Source organism: Melanerpes formicivorus, unplaced genomic scaffold (assembly GCF_026170545.1).
Source record: "Melanerpes formicivorus ecotype bairdi unplaced genomic scaffold, bMelFor1.0.p_v2 SCAF_90, whole genome shotgun sequence".
Taxonomy (NCBI): Eukaryota; Metazoa; Chordata; class Aves; order Piciformes; family Picidae; genus Melanerpes; species Melanerpes formicivorus.
Window position 1 is genome coordinate 1,409,385 of NW_027142442.1, and position 22,054 is coordinate 1,431,438.

At 52.2% G+C, this 22,054-nt stretch overlaps 1 protein-coding gene across 1 annotated transcript; it reads right to left on the reverse strand.

Annotated features, from left to right (window-relative positions):
* Positions 1-740: 740 nt before the first annotated feature.
* Positions 741-21,753, reverse strand: SYNDIG1L (synapse differentiation inducing 1 like). Its single transcript, XM_068165539.1, has 4 exons — positions 21,726-21,753; positions 6,531-6,984; positions 5,151-5,288; positions 741-2,840 (listed from the first exon to the last, which is right to left on the reverse strand). The coding sequence occupies exons 2-4, from the start codon at positions 6,957-6,959 to the stop codon at positions 2,682-2,684; spliced, it is 726 nt and encodes a 241-aa protein (XP_068021640.1). The 5' UTR covers positions 6,960-6,984; positions 21,726-21,753; the 3' UTR covers positions 741-2,681.
* Between the last annotated feature and the right edge of the window lie 301 nt (positions 21,754-22,054).

Genomic DNA, 22,054 nt, shown 5'->3' on the forward strand with positions numbered 1-22,054 from the left:
CTTCTGCCAGGGCAGCTGCAGCAGATGCTGTGAGTCTATAATAAGTTATTCAGCAGCAGCCTCCACGCTAGTCCTCGGATTTCAATTTCCACGTTTCCCTTCAGGCTGTTGCTGACTAATTTCACCATTTGCATAATGCTCCCCTTAGGGATGCTCTGGCACAGCCCCTTCCCCCTCCTCTGACAAGATCATCAGAGGTTCAAGCTATTAGCAGAAGACAGTTTAATTCTGTTGACCTTTCACCTTGGTCCTTCCTCCTACATCTCCAACTGAAAAAAAGGAAGTGGGTTGGGATGCAGGGGGCTGGGATGCCCATGGGGAGAGGGCTGGGGGTTGGTGGCTTCTACCTGGTGGCTTCCATCTGGTGCAGCCTCTGGAAGGAACCTGACAGCAGAGGCACAGTTTCTCATTGCCCATTCTGGTCCATCAGCCCTGATGTTTTTGTCTGAATCAGCATCAGCAGGGGCTGCTCAGGTACCCCAGCAGCCACCTGTGCCCCCTGGCTGGAGATGCTTGAGGTGAAGAGGCAGCATGGTGCTGAGCTTGGTGGGGGAGTGATGGGCCTGGCTCTCCCTGTTGCTTGGGCACCCACAGACTGAATCAATGCTCCTGTCATGCTCAGTCATTTGGAAGAAGAGATGCCCAGGAAGACACATGGGTGAGAGGGGAATGAAAACCATCCCTCAGCTGCTAGGTGAAGGTGAACCTTTTCTCTTCTGGACACCCCAGTCATTCCTTGAAAATTCTGTCTCTCTTCACCACCTTGAAGAGCTTATTCCCTCCTGATGTTTGTGTTATATTGCCACTCTTTGAGCACATTTTATTTATGCTTCTACCACACACAGAGCAGCCTGAACACACACACACACACAGAGTGCTCCAATACCTCTCTCCCCCTAATTCTTGTCCAACCACATGTGGCAAAAAGGCCACATCACCATCCTGCTCCCAGCACTAGCAGCTCCCTGTGATCTACACTGCGGTCCATTTCCCTCTGAGTTGCCCAGACACCAGCTGGATTATACCTTCCTTTGGGACCTGCATAAACATCTCCAGGTTTAAGTGAGCTCAGCACTCCTGCAAATCTCACCTCTTCACTAACCATCTCCATGTCCTTATACACAGAATCTTCTGTTTTCTGCTTCTTTTATTAGCTTTTCCATGTTATAAAATGTAATGGGAACTTTCAGATCAGCTTCTGAACAAGTCTCTGATGTGCTTCTCTTTTTCATGGCTCAAGTACAACAGCAATTGCAGACATTAACATGCTTCTCTATGATGAAATGTACATTTGAATGGCAGCCAGCTCGAGGAACATGCTGCACCCCTTGCAGAGCTGGCTGCAGACCACCCAGAAACCCTCATGAGGGCATTATGGGCACCCAGAGTTTGCCTGCAGCCTCCTGCACACAGGGAAAGGAGGTGGCAGGGGAGCTGTGACCAGGGCATGGGTGGGTCAAGGTGGATGTTGGAGAGGTGGGTGAGGCAGGGCCATTTAACACCATCCCTTTGGGGCAGTCAGTGCCTTCACACCCATCTTTGCAGGGCTTGTGTCACTGACAACATATGAATTAGCAAAAGTAAGATGTAGGCAGGGATGTGTGGGATCTCTTTGTCAGCAGAGCCTTAGGATAGATGGGGATACCCCTCTCCAAGGCACAGGAAGAAGTGTGTTTGGGTCACTTCTGTGTCTCAGGCTCCCTCCAAGCCTTCTCCTCTCTGGATCTCCCCCCCTTGCAAACAGCACTCCCACCCTGGGCTCTGCATGTCATGTTGGCCTTTACTTTCCATCCCTCTTTCTGTATGAGGCCCTGACCTAGCGCTGAGAGTAAAGTCCTTCAGACCCCAGCCCTCCCAGGTAGTTTCTTGGGTAGAAATTGCCATTGCAAGTGATTTCCAGGGCCCAGCACTGTGGGATGCCAGCCTTATGGGGACTCTGACTTGCAATTATCATGACAATCATTATTATCATGGAGAAAACCTCGCTGTCTTTGCCAGCTTGCTCCAATTATGGAAGTGACAGGTATGCAGCCACCAGCCTGCCTTCATCCTCCTTTTTTGCCTGGGATAAGCCAATGACTGGGCTGTCCCCTGGATCAGGAGTCTGTCTGCAGAGGGATATGGAGAGCATGCCCTTCAGTCATGTCCATGCTTTGTCCTCCTACTTTTCTGCAGCTGAGGGGCCAGGTGTCGCACAGTGGCACTGAAATAAGAATGTTAGCCCACCACCAGTGTCTGAAGACCAGCCTCCCAGGGTCACTCCCTGGTGCCATATCCCCTCTCCTCCCTGTGTGCTCTCTGCATGGGCCAAGCATGGGCACCAGCAGTGGATCTCACAGCTGTGGGGCTGGGAGGGGAAGCCATGGCCCCAGAGCAGGTGTGATGGCACCAGTCTAGCAGCAGGATGCAGCATCTTTCCTGCATGTCTTCCTGTTGCTCCTCCTGGTCACAGCAGCCAGGCCAGTGTCAAATTCCCTGCTGTCAGATGGTGGCACCCCACAGCCTTCTGGTTGTCAGGGGTCTACTGTTTGTTTGCAAGGGGAAAGAGCTTGTGCAGGGCATCCAAGCCAGGGTCCAGCCATGCAAGCAGCCCTTGCAGGCACTGGTGCCCCCTGCTCCATAGGAAAGCTCAATCCCAGGAGGGCTGGCAGCTGGAGATGACACTGAGGTGCAGGTGGCAGCTATACATGGCCCCCTTTGGAGAGATAAGCAATCAGAGCTACCACCACCCCGACGTACACTCCTGTGCCGATGGTTATGGAGAGCGCAGCGAGGAAGAGAGCTCGGCGGGAAGCTGAACTGGCCAGGTGGAAATCTCCTTTGGAGACAGCCTTGCTGGTCTGGAAGGAGAAGAAATGCTTGTTGCTCATAGCAGTATCAACCTGGCCTTTTAGCCCATGTGTAGTTGTGCCACTACTGAGTCAGCCCCCTGTCCTCAGCCACTGGAAGGCTGGGAACAGACAGCAAGGTTTCTGCCAGCCTGGAAGGGCTCAGCACAGCAGTGCCACCCACACACATTTCCCTGTGGATTTTGCCTCTAAGGGAAGCATGGGCTTTGGCCATTTGTCTGAAAGCCCCAGCTATGTGGGCATTCAGCCAGGACAGTAAGTGGGTGGCTGGACTCTCACAAGACCAGGAAACGGTTGGTGCATGGAGTGAGGGCTGTGTGGCACCAGCTAGATACCCTATACAGACATATAACCCAAGCTGCCTAGTCTCAGGAGTCTGACTGAGGACTGGAACCCTTGCCCTTCATGGATGGGGAAAGGGAAGAACATGTGTTAAGAAGCCAATTCAGGCTGGGAGCACTAATAGTATAGCTAAGATGTGTTCCTGAATATGCCAGCAGTGTCAACAATTCAGATCTTCTTATTTAACAGGTATCAAGGTCTCTTCCAAGCTGGTCTATTCTATTCTATTCTATTCTATTCTATTCTATTCTATTCTATTCTATTCTATTCTATTCTATTCCATTCCATTCCATTCCATTCCATTCCATTCCATTCCATTCCATTCCATTCCATTCCATTCCATTCCGCAAGGTCCTGCATCTGGGTTGGGACAATCCAAAGCACCGATACAGGCTGGGCAGTGACCGGCTTGAGACCAGCCCTGAAGGACTGGGGAAGCTGGTGGATGAGAAGCTCAACATGGCCTGTTGGTCTGAATGTGCTCCTGCTTGATTTTGCAACTGAAGCCTGTTTGCCATAGAAGGGCTGATGGAGACAGCAATGTAGATGGATGTTGGTGCTGTCTCTCTGAGCTGGCAACTTCCAGCTTTCCTGAGTACTTGGGGCATATCCAGAGCTACTCTTGATATTACCCACTGTTTGTGTTTGATGTGGAGACCAGGGCACTCAGTGTGCACAGACACTAAATAGAGACAGTCCTTGTCTCAGAGAGTGAATGGAAGTGGTAGTTATAGCAAATGGAGCTGAACAGAAATTGCACCAAGTCCATCACCACGTGGGAAGTGTACTGTGCTACCCTGCACCATGTGGGAAAATCTCAAATCATCCACTCCTCTGGGGCCTAATCAGTTAAAGTTTCCTCTGCCTCTCACCACCACTGTGCCAGGAACTAGCATTACATATTTTTCCACCTCTGCTTCTATCCTCCTGATTTAACTTCTCAAGGCCCACCCCCGTCTATTCCTGCTACAGAAGCATCTGTGCAAACACAGAGTAAATCCCTTGGCTCTGCACGAATTATTCTGGGTCAACAGTAATGTAAATGAGTCCAAGCTCTGGGCTTAGCCCTAAAGAAGGCAGCAGCTCCTCACATCTGATGTAGCCTTAGGGCTACCACCCTCTGCAGTCTCTGCCAGTCTGGTGTTGGCTCACACACCTTAGCCAACACATCAGAAACATGTACAAGAGAGGAGCTGTGGTGTGTGATATGGAGACCAGGTTCCCTTTGGCATCCAGTTTCTAGAGTAGACTGACTCCTGGGGCATGAGCTTCCTCAGACTGTGTCATGGCATGCAACCTCTGCTTTACTGGAGAATGGGAGGGTAGGTGGGAACATGCTATTTTCCTGAGCCTTGCTGGAGGATGAGAACCTGGACAAGGGGCCAAGGGGAGCTCCAGTTCCCTAAAAACCACCTGAAAGACCCAATGGACAAGCTGGAAACAGTCTCTCATGGGGAGAGGTGACAGGACAAGGGGCAATGGCTTCAAACTAGAGAAGGGCAGATTGTGATTGGATATCAGGAAGAAGTTCTTCACTATGAGGGTGGTGGAACACTGGAACAGGCTGCTCAGGGATGTGGTTGAGGCCCCTTCCCTGGAGATACTCAAGGTAAAATTTGACAAGGCCCTGGGCAACCTGATCTGGTTGGGGATGTCTCTGCTGACAGAGGGGAGGTCAGACTGGGTGACCTTTGGAGGTCCTTTCCAGCCTAGACCATTCAATGATTCTATGAAACTCCAGTAACCCACAAAAGACCTGGAGGGCTTGTGACCCCATAGCAGTGATAGAGACATCTAGGAGCCAGCAGCACCCTTTGCTTCAGCCCTTAGGGCTCTGGGTGTGGCACAGAGACAACCCTTAGAGCCAAAAAGGTGCCCAGTCCCCTTCAGTGCTGCTGTGGCTTGCAGGTCCCTTGCTCCAATGCTCAGTGCCCACAGCTATGGAAAGAGATCTCTTACCCCCTGGGAGAAGTAGAAGGCAGCAATGCCCAGGGGCCAGAAGCAGCACAGCATGGAGAAAAGGGCCAAGCCCAGGTGGTCCCGAGGGGGAAGCATCAGGAAATGATCCTCACTTTCGCTGTCGCTGGAGGAGTCGCTCTGCAAAACCAGACACGTGATTCAGCACATGCCCACCTCCTCCTGGCATCTCAGCCCCTCTCCTCCCATAGGTTTCCCACCTGCAAGTTCAAAGAGTGAGTTTCAAAAATATTTTAGCCTCCTCAGCCCAGTTTGATGAGAAAAAAAAAAACCAACAATGTAGCTCAGCAAATTCAGGAGCAGAGTATGTTCCTGGCTCCCTGCCAGAGCAAATGCTGAGCTGGCTTGCTGGGGGTCTGGGATTTCCCTGGGAGACAGATAGTCTTAAACTGAAATATCTTCAGCTTTGGCAGAACTGGCTGTTTGTCAGCTTAAACAAACTTAAACCAAGTGCCTTATCCCCACTAGGGCCTGGGAGATCGATACCCTGCTAAACTAATTTAGCAAGTGAGGAAAAGTGGTTGGATTGGAGCCTCCATCATAGGGGTGGCATCTTCTGTCCTCTTACTGAGTGCTTTGCTCAGAGCGACTGCAGTCAGCCCTCCTGCCTGTGGGCACTGCTCAGCCAGCCCCAAACTGACCTGGAAGTGATGTGCCCCAGGCATTGAAGGATGCTCAGGTAGGGACACCCCTGCTGCCGTCTGAGAAGGCCACATTACTGACACTGAAAGCAGCAGAGCTGTGATGGGTCATCAGACATCAGCTTCAGTGAGTCTGGGGACCTGCTCCTACCTCTGAAGGTCCTGGATGATGTTCTTAGCCTCTGCAACTCTGCTTGAGCCACAGTGGGGCACAGAGCATAGCATGAGGCTGCTTTGCCAGCTCTCACTCTTCCTTTGCAAGATTCACCTTGTTTTAACATACATATATATATACACACATACATATATATATACACACATATATAAAGCTGCTGCCATCAGGCATGTGAATTTTGCTGTTATGCAAGGATTTCTGTTTCCCCTTAGTCTGAGTGCCATAGCAGCAGCAGCCTACCCTTATAAAGGGTCCCCATGTCCCAGGGGTCCGGCAGAGATGGCCCCAACTCCCCTTCACTCTCAGCAGGCATACAGCCATGCTGCTCTCAGGGAAGCTGACCTCCTTCTGAGGTCTACAGTGAGGAACAGGGAGCAGAAATTATAAGGAGAAAGAAGAAACATTAGGTGCTGGTGAGGCAGGATATGGCAAAGTCTAGGGGAAAAGCTCTGGGGAAAGAAAGGAGAACAAAGGACTAAGAATTTGGGCTGGTGGCCAGAGTTACCAGAACAGGAGTCTGGTACCATCCCACCTCGTAAAGCTCACCTCATACTCCTGGAGCTCCTCTTCTTCCACCTCATAGGACACAGTTTGGATGCGGATATCACTCTCTACCAGGCAGGACCCTTGCACCTCATGCCCCTCAGGACCTTCAGATGGAGCCTCTTTGCTTTCTGTAAAGGTGGTCTCGCAGCTTTCCATCTTGCTGTCCTTGGCCTTGAGTGCAGTCTCATCCTTCACAAGGATGAAATTTGGGCCATACAAGGCTTCAACAGCCAGCTGCAGGGAACTGGCATCCAGCAGCTGGTGAGTCCTGGCACCACCAGTGTTTTGGAAGATGTAGGAATACAGTTTCCCTTGGCAGTGATGACTGGAGTAGTCCTGGCTGTGATGCTGGTGGTAAGAATAGCTGCTGCGAAGGTGCCCGTTGGCCTTGGCCAGGAGGGGGTTCTGGAGCTCACGCACACTCTCCATGCTGCTGGTGGCTGAGGGAGCGATCCTGCAGGAGCAGAGAGAGTCAGAGGGAGAAGGCTGTTATTTCAGCAATGCAAGGGAGAAGAAAAGCCTCTCACCCATGCAGAGCCAGTGTCAAGATGAAGCTAGTGGGGACAGAAAGATTGTGCAATGCTAGAGGAAACAAGAGCCTTCCCCACTTCTCCATGGCTTCAATGCTGTCTTGGCAAACTGAGCATCAAGAGGGGATTGGACGTGGCACTTGGTGCCATGGTCTAGTCATGAGGTCTGTGGGACAGGTTGGACTTGATGATCTTTGAGGTCTCTTCCAACCTCAGTGATACTGTGATACTGTGATCTCTTTATCTCTACCCAATTAGTAGTAAGATAAGGAAGCAGCCCTGCAACAAGATGATCTGATTCAGGCTGGATTAAGATGAGGGTTTGCTGTATCTCTAATGCTGTTGAGATGGCCACATGCAGCCTGACAGGAAAGGCCTTAGTTCATTGCTTCTGCTGGCTCATAATATGTGCTGTGATAAAGTCCAACAGATGGCACAGAAGCAGAAAAAAGGCTGACATTCACTGGAGTAGTCTCCATGCCTTCTCAAAGCAGAGGGTCTCACAATGAATTACAGACTTTCAGGCATCACACATGCATTGGAGAATAAATCTTGTGAGGAGCGACTGAGGGAGCTGGGGCTGTTTAGTTTGGGAAAGAGGAGGCTGAGGGGAGACCTCATTGCTCTCTACAGCTACCTGAAAGAACATTGTAGAGAGGCTGGTGCTGGTCTCCTCTCACAGGTAATTAGTGATAGAACAAGAGGGAATGGCCTCAAAATATCACTGAGTAGGTTTAGACTGGGCATTAGGAAAAAATTCTTTCCCAGCAAGAGTGGTCAGGCATTGGAATGTGCTGCCCAGGTGGCTGAGTCACCAACCCTGGGTGTGTTTAAAGGTGGTTTGCATGTGGTGCTTGGGAACATGGTTTAGGGGTGAGCCATGTAGAGTAGGGTTATCAGTTGGACTCGGTAATCCTGAGGGCCTTTTCCAACCTGAATGTTTCCATGATTCTATGCAGGCTGAGCCAGGGCTGGGGTGAGCACAGCAAGCCACTGAGGGAAGCCCAGAGGCTGCTGTGGGGACATAAAGGTGGTGTTCAGCCTGGGGTGGGGAGTGTTGGATGCTCAGCCAGCCGTGGAGGAACAGAAAGATGCAGAGGTTAAAGGGGAGGCTCCATGGGGTTTGGTCTGCCTTGAAATTAAGACAATTTAAGAAGATGACCCATCACATTAGAGCTCTGTTTAAACCAGCTCCACCCCTGGGCACACCAGCAGCCATGCAGTGCTGGCTCTGAGCCACTGGCTTCAGAAAATACTGAGTCTAACTAGGATCCTCATCTACAAATGTCAAAATAGGCTTCTTCCTCAGGTAAATTCACTCCCTTCTCCCCTCCTCCATTTCAGAGTGCTGAAACCTTGGGCTGCTCTTTTCCCCCTCTTTCCTTTTTCTTTCTTCTTTTTTTTTTTTTTCCCCATGAAAATTTTTGAGATTAATTATTTCAACCCCATTTTTTTTTTTCCAGAGGAACATTTGCTATTTCAGCTGCTCAACCCACCCTGGCACAAAGAAAATGTGTAGTGAAATATCAGCATTCCCCAGGAGAGAGGAACAATTACTTCGTGCTCTTTAGTACCTGAGCCTTGTGTTTTACAGCTGCTCTCTAGCATGTTCCCAGTTCCTAGACTGTGCCACCTTATTGCCTTGCAATCCCAAATGTTCCTGACCTCCTTAGAGACTTCCATCACTGCTTTCTCTGCAGGATGCTGTGTAGAAGAGACACGATTCCACCTGCTACAGGGCTCCCTGAAGTGCACTCGGCTTTCTGACAGAGAGCACATCACCTTGGCTTTAAATCTGTCCTCAAGAAGAAAAATATGAACAAATAAGCTGGAGTTGAACATTCCAGAGAGTGGAATGCTGCACTTTGGCCACAGCAACCCCATGCAGAGCTACAGGCTGGGGGCAGAGTGGCTGGAGAGCTGCCAAACAGAGAGGTACCTGGGGGTGCCGATTGACAGTCACCTAAACATGAGCCAGCAGTGTGCCCAGGTGGCCAAGAGGGCCAATGGCATCCTGGTCTGCATCAAGAATAGTGTGGCCAGCAGCAGCAGGGAAGTGATTGTGCCCCTGTACTCTGCTTTGGTTAGGCCACACCCTGAGTACTGTGTCCAGTTCTGGGCCCCTCAGTTTAAGAAGGACATCGAAACACTTGAACGTGTCCAGAGAAGGGCAACAAGGCTGGGGAGAGGCCTTGAGCACAAGCCCTATGAGGAGAGGCTGAGGGAGCTGGGATTGTTTAGCCTGGAGAAGAGGAGGCTCAGAAGTGACCTCATTGCCCTCTACAACTACCTGAAAGGTGGTTGTAGCCGGGAAGGGGTTGGTCTCTTCTCCCAGGCAACCATCACCAGAACAAGAGGACACAGTCTCAAGCTGTGCCAGGGGAAGTTTAGGCTGGAGGTGAGGAGAAAGTTCTTCACTGAGAGAGTCATTCATCATTGGAATGTGCTGCCCAGGGAGGTTGTGGAGTCACCGTCCCTGGAGGTGTTCAAGAGGGGATTGGACGTGGCACTTGGTACCATGGTCTAGTCATGAGGTCTGTGGTGACAGGTTGGACTCGATGATCCTCGAGGTCTCTTCCAACCTTGGTGATACTGTGATACTGTGAAGAGCCCAAGTGACCCTGTCCCATTGGCCAAACTCTACCTTGTAAGTTTGAGTGCTGTATCTGGCTTTAAATGGCTCTGTTGATGGGCTTTGTACTGGCAGCAGACATCATGCTTTGGAATGCTTCTCAGGGAAATGGAGCTGTTCAAAACCACTCTCACACTGCTAAACCTCTGCATGTTTTGTCAAATGCCCTTTACTTCTCCCTCCCCAAACCATTCTCTCCTTTCTGCAGTCTTGCTAACAAAGCCTGTAACTGCTCAGGCAGCAGATGGCTGTGAAGTATTTTCAAAATATTTAAGGGAGATGCAATATTTGTACCACAGATTTCCTGCACAGACCCAGAGAAGCTCAAAGCTTCACCCTGATTCGCAGGCAAGGAAAGCATGAGCCTCTTCTTTGCTTACCACAACATGCAAAGTAAATTCCCAGTAATAATACCTTGCTTTTTAACAAAATGGTAAGGAGAGACCCATCTCTGAGTGTTGTTTGAGAGAAGCTGTCCAAGCAGGAGCAAAAGCTGAGCTCCAGCAAGAGAAAGTTGACAGAAGAGCCTGGAGAGTAAGTCTTATGAAGAGTGACTGAAGGAGCTGGGGCTGTTTAGTTTCAAGGGGAGACCTTATCACTCTCTACAGCTACCTGAGAGGATGCTGTAGAGAGGTTGGTGCTGGTCTCTTCTCACAGGTAATTAGCAATAGAAAAAGAGGGAATGACTTCAAACTGCAGCAGGGTAGGTTTAGACTGGACATTAGGAAAATATTTTTCCCAGCAAGAGTGGACAGGCATTGGAATGTGCTGCCCAGGGAGGTGGCTGAGTCACCAGCCCTGGATGTGTTCAAGGGTGGTTTGGGTGTGGTGCTTGGGGCTATGGTTCAGGGGTGAACCTTGTAGCATAGGGTTATTGGTTGGACTTGACCATCCTGAGGGTCTTTTCAGTCTGAACAATTCTCTGATTCTGTTTAGATGGGGCATCCATGCTTCATCTTAAGAAAGGCTTCTGGCAGCAAGATAGGGTAAGGAGGGATGGGATGTTGCTGGAGTAAGCTGGCTCCAAATGTGCTGAGAAATACCAGCAGATGGGCTTCAGGCAGGCGGCCCACCACTGGGCAGCAGGTGCTGCCTGCAGGGGAGGTTGCTGCTCTGCTCACTTCAGGCCTTGGGCAGTGAGTTAAAGGAGGTGGGGAGCTGTGCAGCAAAGCCATATGTTCACAGCAGTGAGCACTGAGGAACACTCAGTGCAGGGGGCAAGGAGGGGAATGGAGACAGGACAAATTGGAAACCTGACAGGCAGCTTGGGAAGCAGTGGCTATCATGTAGCAGAGCGGGAAGAGTGCATCTGTGAAGCGGGAGTGCTGCTGGACACAGACTACTGACTTTGGGCATCCTGAAAGGTGCTAAAGTGGCTGCTTGTGGGACACTGCTGGCTGTCCCAGGCTGGGGAGAAGAGGCAGGGAAGACTTGCAGGAAGCAAATATCCCAGGGTGAACACACCTTGGAAGAGTAACGCTGTGGGTAACAAAAGAAACAGCAGGGGGAAATTGCTGAAGCACGGGGAAGTCATTGCAAATGTGGGCTGAGTGGGGCTGAAGGCTTCACTCTGGGGAAAAACAGAGAGAGCACAAAATTCTCTGCTCCTTCAAACTGCCCTGGAACTGTCCCTAAAGCAAGGCTGGGACCTCAGAGGCTGCTAGACTGCACAAAGCATGGAGAGGGCAAGGCTATAGCTAGAAGACTTTAGTCTGTCCTAGTCTTGTGCCTTCTGGGATTACATAAAAGATTTATCTGTAGGAAACTCTTTTCCTTGCTGCCTTCCACTCTTGGGAGCTGGCAAGGAAGCTCCTCCTGGGAGCAGGACTGGACAACAACAGTGCTGCAGGGACAAAGGGAAAAGCACAGAAGGGTATCTCTTTGTACTCCTCATACATGGGCAAAAGGACCACCAGGTGTACCCCCTAGCACCCAGTTTTGGCATTTGTCAGCAGCAAGGAGGGGACACCTGCACCAGCATCACAGCATGCTCAGCCCTGCTGGAAAGCAGCCAGGCTGAAACCTCCCTCTCTGATAGCTGATGTGAAGAGTCCCAGTGCTGGAAGGGTTAGAAATACTTCCCACTCCTTAGTCACTAAGATCACTGCATCACACAGAGACTGTGCCTGTGTACACAAGCACGTGTGCTTACATGTGCCAAAGTGGCTGCGTTTGCAGGTGGACATGAGTGCCATCAAATCTCTAGAGATGATATTAGAGGAGGAATGGCAGGGAGGGCAAAGACCAGCACCATGTGCACATGCACATGCACAGGGAAAGACAGAGACAAACCAACCCTGCTGCTGTCCCTAAGCCTCATTTTGATTACCCGGATCCTACAGTGAATTTAGCCACACAAGGACTTAATAAAATAAGCCTAGCAATAAAGTAAGCCTGGTAATAAAGTAAGCTTGGTAATAACCAGGCTTGGGGGAAGAGGAATGAAGCCAGCAGATGAAAGCAAGGAAGCTATAAAAGACAAAACTGGCAAAGCATGGCTGTTCTCTGTCCTCATTACCAGTGTGAGTGGATAGCTTGCACATGCTGAGCCCCACGGGGCTAGTGTGGCGCGCTGCAAGGAGCGGTCTGAGGACTGCTCATCTGTCTCATCATTGTCATCAGGAACTGGGACCCCCTTTCCCCAAGGAGAAGGACTGACAATCAGGCTAACATCTTAGCATGAGTTCTGCAGTGGCGTCCTCCATAATAAGTGACTGATTAAGTGACTGAGCCTGTGCACTGGAATGTGGTCTCCATGGTTTTCCAGGTGCAGGTTCTGTGGGAGAGATCTAGGTGGTACCAAGGGTCCGTACCCGCCGAGTATGATGGACAACCCTGCTGTGTGCGAGCATCGCTTTGGCACAGAGAACGGGACCGCAGTCAAGAGAGACTGATGTCCTGGCGTTGCCAAGGGAACCATGAACTTTAGTGAACTCTGCTCATTATAATGTCATTACAATATGAAAACACACCTCCTGGCCTGAGACTACCCACCTCCAAGGCAGACCACGCCTTGGACAAGCCTTTTTGAGCATGCATGGAAGCCCCACTCGTGGGGGGCACAAGGGGCAGAGTTCAGCCATGGACAGGTGTGAAGTTGATCATAAAAGATGTCTCCCTAGCAACGGCAGGTTTGGGGGGGAGTTTTAGGGGCAGTTTTCTGGGGAGTTCAGTGTGTGTGCATGTGTGTGTGTGAGAGAGAGAGAGAGTGTGTTACCTGAAGAGTTCTGAAGAAGTAACAAGAAGAAGACTTCGAAGGAAAGCTTTCCCTACTAAGATCAAGGAGGACCAGCAGGACTGGACCTGGGACCAGAGAGGCATCTTTGGACCCTTGCGTTGTTGGTAGCTATGGACTTCTTTCCCTTTTCTCTCTTCACTTTACTCTACTTTTCCCCTTTTCTCCCCTCACTTTTCTCTACCTCATATGGGTAAACAATAAAGTCTTTGCTGTTGATTGAAGTGGACCCCCTGGCATGAGTTGCCTGAGTTCTTTGCACTTTGAGATCACAGTAAAGAACCATCACGAGTCCATTGTTTGGACCTTGACAGCCGTGTTGGCAGCAGGTATCAGTAGGGAGATGCTGTGCCATGCACAGGGAGGATGTGCACAGACCTACTTGCACAGCCTGAGCTCAGCAGGAGGGCCCACCTGGGAGAGGCAGACACCAGTGCCCTGATGGACCTGCAGCTCCACTGCCCAGAGGAACAGCTGCTGGCTCCCTAACGAACTATCTCCCCTGCTGCATGGCTGTTCCAATAGCCCTCCCGTGGGGCAGCCCCCCTCACTGTGCTCCCCAGGCTGGTTGCAGTAGTCTCCAACAGAGTGGGAAATGCACAGCTGTGCTGTATACTCTCAGCTTCTCAAGGTGTCTACCAGATAAAATGAGAAGGCATGAAAATAAAGAGGCAGCAAGTTTAGCTTTGTGCTTTATGGGTTTCACCTCTATACCACACTCCCTGGAGCAGCCAAGGTCCCCTTGGAACCATCCTGAGTGATTTTCCCCAGCAGGAGAGGTGCTGAGACCACTGGCCACCCCAGCCACAGAGCACAGCCCTCAGAGGGATATCTGGTACAGATGCCAGCTATGATAAGCCCAGTTAATGATGAATTAAGTAACTGTTCCAAGAATCAATCATCATTTAATTACCCTGTCAAGCAAACATTCTGCCTTGCTTCCCAAGCTCATTAGCAGGTTGAAGCTGTGTTACATGTCCCCAGACTCCCAAGTGAGCCTGGCCAAAGGTTTTCCCCTTCAGGATAGCACCCATGGAGACCTGTGCACTCAGGGAGCAGTGCCCAGCTGTGCTGCAGTGCCCTGGCCAATCTGAGGGCAGAGAGCAGTGTAAATGCACATTCCTGACCTGCCGGATGGGAAGCAGCATCACAGACAAGGGATCTCTGTCTCTGAACACTCCTAATGGAACAGAAGAGCCCAGGAGTTATGGCTAGCACCCTTCTCAGAGGCCAAGCCACCCTGGAAACTCTCAGGAGGTGCTTTGGGGCATCTAGGCAGAGGATGGAGTCCTGCCATAGCACAGTACCTCTTCCTCTGGGCATCCAAGCTTGCAATTCTGCCCAAGAGAAAACGGGATCACAGGATGCTAGGGGTGGGAAGTGACCTCTGAAGATCATCGAGTCCAACCCCCCTGCCAGATCAAGACCATAGAATCTAGCACAGGTCACACAGGATCACATCCAGATGGGTCTTGAAAGTCTCCACAGAAGAAGGCTCCACCACCACTCTGGGAAGCCTGTTCCAGTGCTCTGTGACCCTCACAGTAAAGAAGTTCCCCCTCATGTTGAGGTGGAACCTCCTGTGTTGCAGTTTATACCCACTGTCCCTTGTTCTGTCACAGAGTGCAATGCAGAAGAGCCTGTGCCTATAAAATCCTCTCTCAATCTTCTCTTCTCCAGACAAAACAGCTCCAGGTCCCACCAGCTTGCAAAACCTGCTGAGAAGCAGAGGCAGAGCACTGCAGGTAAGGAAACTGGCATTTTGGAGAGGGAATATGGGGCTGAAAGAAGGGCTGTGAAGGCTCAGGGGTAGTGTGTCTGGCAGGGATGAACCAAGTCCTTCCTCAGCCCTAGGAGTCTGCATGGAAGCATGGTTACCTGCCAGTCCCAGCCCTGAGTCTCACCAGGTGAAGCAGAGCTCAAAGGGAGAAGGAAGTGCTTTCTTCATCCCCACAGATACGGCTGTGGAAAGTGGTCACACTCCAGCCAACACACAAGCCCTCCTGTGCATGCTTGTCTCCACACCAATACTCCTTCCCCAGGTGCAGCAGCAGTGTGCAGAGGCAGGGCCTGCTTATACCTGGGGCATGACAAAGCCTTCACTGTGGCAGGAACATGAAGTGAGGAGGTGGCCAGGGGGTGCAAGGTGCAAGGGGGTGGTGTGAGAATGGCAGCTCTCAGCATGGGGCAGGAGAGAAGGGCAGTCAGGTATGACATCCCCAATGAGGTTGGAAATAAGTGTCACTCCAATGAGGTTGGAAATAAGTGTCACCCCAAAGAAGCAAAGGGTCATGGCAGAGACAGCAGTAGGAAGGGAAATGGTGGGCAAGATGTAGGGGGGGAAAAAGTGACATCTGATCTAGGCAAAGAGCTGGGCCCTGGCCACTGGGATGGAGAAATGGGTGGTGGAGCTGCTGGAGGGGAGAGAGCTGATGAGGACAAGGAGGGAAGGAAGAAGATGACACAGAACCCGTGGACATGGATTAGAGGTAGGATAGCAGAAGCGTTCATGATGTAGAGAATCTAATTCACAACTTTGCTGCAGCCAGTTTGTTAGAACTGGAAAGCACTGAACAAACTGCTTGCTCTGATCTCCTGCAAGCAGAGAGCCAGAGCCTTGGCAATGGGATCCTAGCTCCAACAGAGACTAAATTGCTTGGAGAATTGGGATGCAGTGGGCTGCTTTTCAAGGTTCACAAGTCAAATAGGCAATTTCCAGGTGGAAATCGAGTCTTTATTCTCCCTGATAAAAACGTTTCTCTGCAGCAGTGTTTCAACCTGGCTGTGCTCAGAGCTAAGACGTTGCTCCTAATGGTAAAAAACAGCAAATCCATCCCCGGGACTGGCAGGAAAGAGCCCAGCTGCTTTTGGAGGAGCTGTGCCAGGGGCTCTGCAAGTCTGTGGGCTCCCCCTCTGCCCTGTTCCACAGCCCCGGGGGCAGCAAGCTGGACAGGTTGCCCGCGAGCATCGGCAGGGGAGCAGTGTGAGCTCCAGCGCGTCCAGACATCGGAGAGACATACTCGTAACGCTCAGCCTCACACCGGCAGCACCCGCGAACAGGCTGCGCCCTGCCGCTGTGGCACCGGGCACCGGGGGGCCGGTTGGGCGCCTGCGGTCCTCTGCCACCGAGGTCCTCGACCCCAGCCGGGACCCCCAGCCCGGCGCTCATCCCCGCCAGGGCCCGCCGCTTGAAGAGGCGGCCGCTAGATGTCCCAGGCACTCCACGACGCGCCGGCTGCACTCGGGCCGCCGCACCCCCCGGGGCCGCCGAGCGCGGAGGCCCCGCAGCTCCCCCGGCTCCCGCCTTGCCTCTCCCGGCCGCGCACCCCGCGGCACGCCCGAATCGCTAGGCACGGTTACGACGCCGCAGCACCCCGCGGCTGGCGCTGGCCTGTGCTGGTGGTGAGCTCAGCGCCTGCCAGGAGTTAGCGGCATGGATGCGGCCAAGGGACGCGCCCCGCGGGGCTGCGCCCCTCCGTGCCCCTTCCCGGCGGTGCGGGAAAGGGCTCCCCGAGGTGGCAGTGGGGGAAAGAAGAAGCAAGGACAGTGACGGTAATAACACAGGGTTGAGTGGGCGGCGAGGTGCTGAAGTAGCATTTTTGGAGGCTCGGCGTCTTTTTTTTTAGCTGGAGATGCGAACAAGTAAATAAGGAAGTGGTCAGGCGTTCCCACAGGCTGTCCTGGGTGGGCGAGCTCGGGGAGGACAGGGGACCACGGGGCGGGGGTGCTGCTCCAGGGGTGCCGCCTCGGTGCTGGGAGGCAGTGGGATGGCAATGGGGAGGCCACACGAAGCGGAGCAGCGTGGGTGACCTGGCCGGGAGCGTCGTGCTGGGGAAGTGGGCCAGCAGGCGATCAGAAATGGGCAAGCCCTGGAGGTGCTAAAGGCCGTGCTGGGACTGTCTTCTCAGCCCTGCAGTACTCCTACTGGATTTGTACCCGAACAGCCTTCAGCCCTGTAGAACCCTCAACAACAAGCCTTAGCGATGAGCTCATAGAGGTCACACAATGCCAAGAAAACCTCTCTCACTGGAGGCTATCAGGATGGTGACTCTCACATAAGGAGGCTACTGGGGCTGTCCCTCAGCGTGTCCAACCCTTTGAGGCATCAGCCATAAAGGACATCTTTGGAAGCTGTTTGGCTATGCACATGTCAGACACAACATGCCAACCCAGAGGAAGGAGAGTGAACTCCCCTGTCTGCTGCAGCATCCAGATCATTGCCCTGGCAAAAGATGAGCTCAGACTCTGAAATTCATCCTTTTTCTCAGTTCAGGACCACCCTAAGGAAATACACTAAGGATGGTGCACACAAAGCTGTATGGACAGAGGGGTATTGGCACCCTACCCTCAGTGCAAAAGCCTGTGTAGAGGTATCTATGCCTATAGAGCTACTGGGAGCAAAACTCACTGAATCCTGGGCTCCAGGAAGCATAAATGCTTCCAGCAGAGAGGCAGCCTCATCCTTTGCTGATACCAGGCTCCCTGCCTAAGATGCTCAAAGAGACATCAAGTGTCCTACAGGAGAGGTCACAGAGGTCCCCTCAGATGCATTTATTACCAGGACTTTCTCACAGCTGCTGGAAGATGCACAAAAAGCTCATGCCTGCAGATTGTAATTTTGCTCACGGCTGATTTTCCTATGCTAATGGCTACAGTCTTCAATTTCACATCAGGTTTTCTCTGTCACTATTTATACCCATTGTTGAACCGAACATGGTGGGTATCTTCTCCCAACTTGCCCTTTTTCACCCATACCTTTTGCTGCAGTCTTATCATCTCCATTTCCAAGGATCTTCTCCTGCCTATTGAAGTCCCACAGGCCATTGCTCCTTCGTGGCTGCTGCTGCTGCCCCAGGACCCTGCATCCCATCCTCACCACTGCTCCCTCTTTAGCAACCACTCTGGGCTGCTGAGGCTTGTGACACATGGTGAGCATCTCCCTCAGGAAGAAGTGATACCCTGTAGTGGGGCAGACCTGTGCTTAATCCTCCTCTCCAGGACTAGCCCTGTGCCCTTAAGCCCTTCCACTACAGCCTGTCCTAGGGCCATGCCCGGGGTCCACATCCCAGAGATGCTCTCCCTACCATGGTCTGTCACCCAGCATGGAAGTGATCTGCCAGATAGGACCTGACTTTCTTCCAGGGGAGAGACCCACACCAGCTGAGATCAGGATGAGGATGGGGATGTAGCACATGGTTGTCAGCTAGCGTCAGGGGGACAGAGATGTCCTCTTCTTTGCAGCTGTGGCTTGCTGATAGAGCAGCTTAGCTGCAGCACCTAACTCCATCCTCACATCTCTCTGCAAATCCTGCTCCTATCAGTCGAAGCTGGCAATGTAAAGCGGCTGTTAAGGACTGCTCATTTGTCTCTGTTTAAACCATACCCATACTCAAATGATTCATAACTGCCCTAAGGCCAGCACATGCCAGCACCCTCCTTTCCCCACTGTCCTGTTTATTTTATCCACTGCCTGCCTGTCTTCAGCTCAGGGCTATTTCCACTTTGCTTACTGTGGCCTGATTCTCCTGGGGATTCACACAGCTCCTCCACAGTTCAGATGTTTAATTCATTTGCCAATGATCTGCTTCTCCCTTTAAAAATGAACTTCCTCTGTGGAGGTGACACCTTTCTAGCTTACTTTTCCAGCCCCTAAGTTTCCAAACACAGCCTGTATTTATCAGCAGTAAGCTGATTCCCTTTTCCAGTGAGTAAGTGGATCACTCTCTTCCCACCCTGGCCAAGATCTGCACCCTGGATCAAACTTCAAGGTGTTAAATTATTACCAGAGTAAATACATGCAATCCAACCCAAATGCTGAGGCTGTCTTTATTATTTGTTATTGCTAAAGAAATTGAATCTTTGGGTGGAGATGTACCTTCTGTGTTTAAAGTTCATGTTGGCAGGAGCTATAGGAGAGCTTTATTCTGTCTTCTGGAACATGGGGAGAAGAAAGACAGGAGCTACTCCCAGCTTTCCTACAGCTCTTGTCCATCCAACAGTCCCAGTGGGCAGGAGCATGCAGAGGATGATGCCAAATTGTCTTCCATATGGTATGGAAAGGGATGCTACAAAACAATGTCAATTTTGTTTTTCCATGGCCCTGTCAAGTCCTGACCATGCCTGGGTGAGGGGCACTCTGGGCTGCTCCTGCCTCTGCCATATGGATTCTTTTGCTCTCTTCCTGGCCTGTTTCTCTCCTCTGCCCACACTGCTGCTGGGTTCAGACCAGTCCTTCCTGGGACAGAGCTCAGGCTTCTGCTTGCATCCATCCAAAGTTGTTGTGTGTCACAGGAGGTGGCTCTGCTCTGGGTGAGCTGAGTAAAGGCATCCCGCTTGTGGTGCTCCCAACCCAGAGTGTCCCTGCTGTGCCTCAGCATCCTCTGTCTCTCCCTGCCCTCCCACTTCATAGGTCCTGGGGAGCCAGGAGGGTTTGTCCAGCTCAGGAACAATGGCAGCATGGCCACTGCACACCATGTTGCATCTCTGAGCAGGCACAGAGAGCAGATTTTTCATGCCAACAATTAAGTCTCCAGGCATAGAACTTGGACACCAGTCCTGTGATTTGCTTTCATTTTCAAAACATACCTGAAGCATTACAATCTAAAAGGAAGCTGGTTTAAGTGATGCACCTGAAAAATGCTGGGGATGTGTGCACCCTCCTGGATAGGATAGGATAGGATAGGATAGGATAGAATAGAATAGAATAGAATAGAATAGAATAGAATAGAATAGAATAGAATAGAATAGAATAGAATAGAATAGAATTAACCAGGTTGGAAAAGACCTTCAAGATCATCAAGCTGAGCTTAACATTTAGCCTGGTTTGCTGCCTTTTGCACTAGACAGAGAAGCAGCAACAAAAAAAGAACTTGGAGGAAATCTATAACATATTTCCCCCCCCTCCCCCCTCTAATATTGTGGCTTGGCCCTTCAGCTGGAAAACTCAATCATTTTCCCATCATGAATTCTACAGAGAGGAATACTGGTTGAAGATCTGAAATTGCCCACTGAAAGCATCAGTAGAGCCATGTCCTGGCAGTCCCAGGCTCGGGTATAGGGCTTCAGAAAATAGGCAGAAAAGAGATGAAATCTGCTTGATTTGGAGTCTGTGCTTGCAAGGGAGATGGCAAACAATTTCAAGCATTGATACTAAACAGGAGGGAGGGTGATAATGGGCTAAGACTTGGGGAAGAGTATCAGAGTCTGGGGTCTAATGCCAATGGGGATGGGATGGAACCAGGAACACCCAGTGGGAAGGGTGGAGACCACAAAGGGCAAAGCTTCAGGCTGCCTGTTAAAAGCTGAGGATGCTCCTGGGAAGATGCGAGCAGAGCCAATCCCACACACAGGGTCTGTGAAGGGGACAGCCAAACCACAAGGGCCTGAAGTGCCCACGTCTGTGCCAGGGGGCCATTCCCTACAGCTCCTCTGCTGCTCTGCCGCAGGCTGCCAGGCTGGGCAGGACTAGCCCCTCTAGGGCTTGATCGGTTGAGCTTGCAGGTGGCAGAGGGAGATTTTAATGTGCAAGTTCTTGCTGAGTGCTTGGGCACCTCTCTTCAAGTGATGGTGACATCTGCAGGCTGAGCTGAGGACAGGGAGGCGTTAGGTACCACGCAAAAGCAGAGATCTGCTATACAAATTCATCATGCTGGAGCTGCAGCAAATTACTCATTCTTTAATAATGGTGTTTATTACCTGCCTCTAATGGTAGTTCAGGGAGCCAAAGTGAAGGGGATTCAGCTTCCCAAAGCTTTAGCTCTGCCAGCCATTTTCATGACACAAGAAACTTTTGCTGGAGAAATGCAGTCACTACATTTTGGCTTGGGTAATTCCTTCTGCTGACAGCCTACAAAGTAGCCTGCTATTATCTTCAGAGACCAAGGCTTTTTCCCCACCCCACCCCCCCCCACCTTGCATGTTGAAGACAGGCTCAGCCCCCACTCCTCTGGTTATCCCTGGTATTTATACTTCCACAGCACTACCGTCCTTCTGGGACAAAGGCTTCTACTTTTCTACATCTACTCGAGGGGCAGATCCCAAGCTCATGACAAGGGAATTTATCCTTTTTGAGAAGCAAAGTAAGCAGCCCAGTAAAGTGGGTCTGGAGAGAGCAGCACGGCTTTTGTGAAATCCGCAGCAGCTTTGGAGAGGGAATTCTAAAGAGGCGCTGGCCAGAGCCGGAAAGCGCATCCGTTCGAAACTCCCGAACGTGCGGCTCTTCCCCCGGGCACAAGCGGGGAGGGCGTCCGCAGGGCTACAGGGAGGTGATGCTGTTCAGGGATGGTGCATAATTACACCACTGGGAACAGCTCTCTCCTCCAGGGTCCCTGGACCGTTCTCCTGCCAGGGAGCATCCCAGGAATGCGCACCCGGGGCGGCCGGCAGAAGCTCCTCGGCAGAAGGAAAACAATCCCCCAAACTTAAGCGGGCGGCTAAGCAGCCTCTCGGGGAGGGAGCCCCAGTGGCTGAGTGGGTCCAAGGTGCCATTGTCGTTGCTCTGACATATCTGGCCTCCAAAACTTTTGCTGAAATTCTTACATTTGGCTCACCCCAGAGTCTCTGCTCAGGTAATTTTGTCCTGGTTTCTCCAGCACTCAGCCCTTCATCTTCACGGTCCCCGACACATTTTGTGACCCCTTGGGACGAACTCGAGCTTGGCGCTGGTCTGGCTTTCCCCGGGGACCCGTTGCCACCCCACGGAAACAGCCTGAGGACGAGCTCTCGGACCCCCCAGGCAAGCCGCCCTGCCCGCCGAGCGGGCTCTTGCCCCCACGCGAGAGAGGTGCGCGGCTCCTCACCTGCTGTCGAGGAAGGGCTCAGCCGCCAAGTTGGAGCGGCGGCGGCGGCAGAAGTGGAGCGGCGGCGGCGGGCATGACCGCGGCTCGGCTGCCGGTACCCCGCGGCCTGCCGCTCGGGTGGGCGTCCGGCGGCCCTGCGGCGGGCCCGGCGGCGGGCTGGCTGGCTGCGCGGCGGGGAGCGGCGCGGCGGAGCCCCGGCCGGCGGTGCGGCAGCAGCGCGGCGGCAGCGCGACGACAGCGCGGCCCTCTAGCTGCGGCACCGCCGCACCGCCCCGCACCGCCCCGCACCGCCCCGCCGCGCCCGGGCACCCCGCGCTCGCCCGCTGGCT

Excerpts from the sequence above, each read along its gene's own strand:
- SYNDIG1L (XM_068165539.1), bottom strand. The coding sequence starts at position 6,959 with ATGGAGAGTGTGCGTGAGCTCCAGAACCCCCTCCTGGCCAAGGCCAAC. Across the intron at positions 5,289-6,530 it reads AGGAGCTCCAGGAGTATGAG|AGCGACTCCTCCAGCGACAG; the intron begins GTGAGCTTTACG and ends CTGGTTTTGCAG. Across the intron at positions 2,841-5,150 it reads CCTTCTACTTCTCCCAGGGG|ACCAGCAAGGCTGTCTCCAA; the intron begins GTAAGAGATCTC and ends TTCTCCTTCCAG.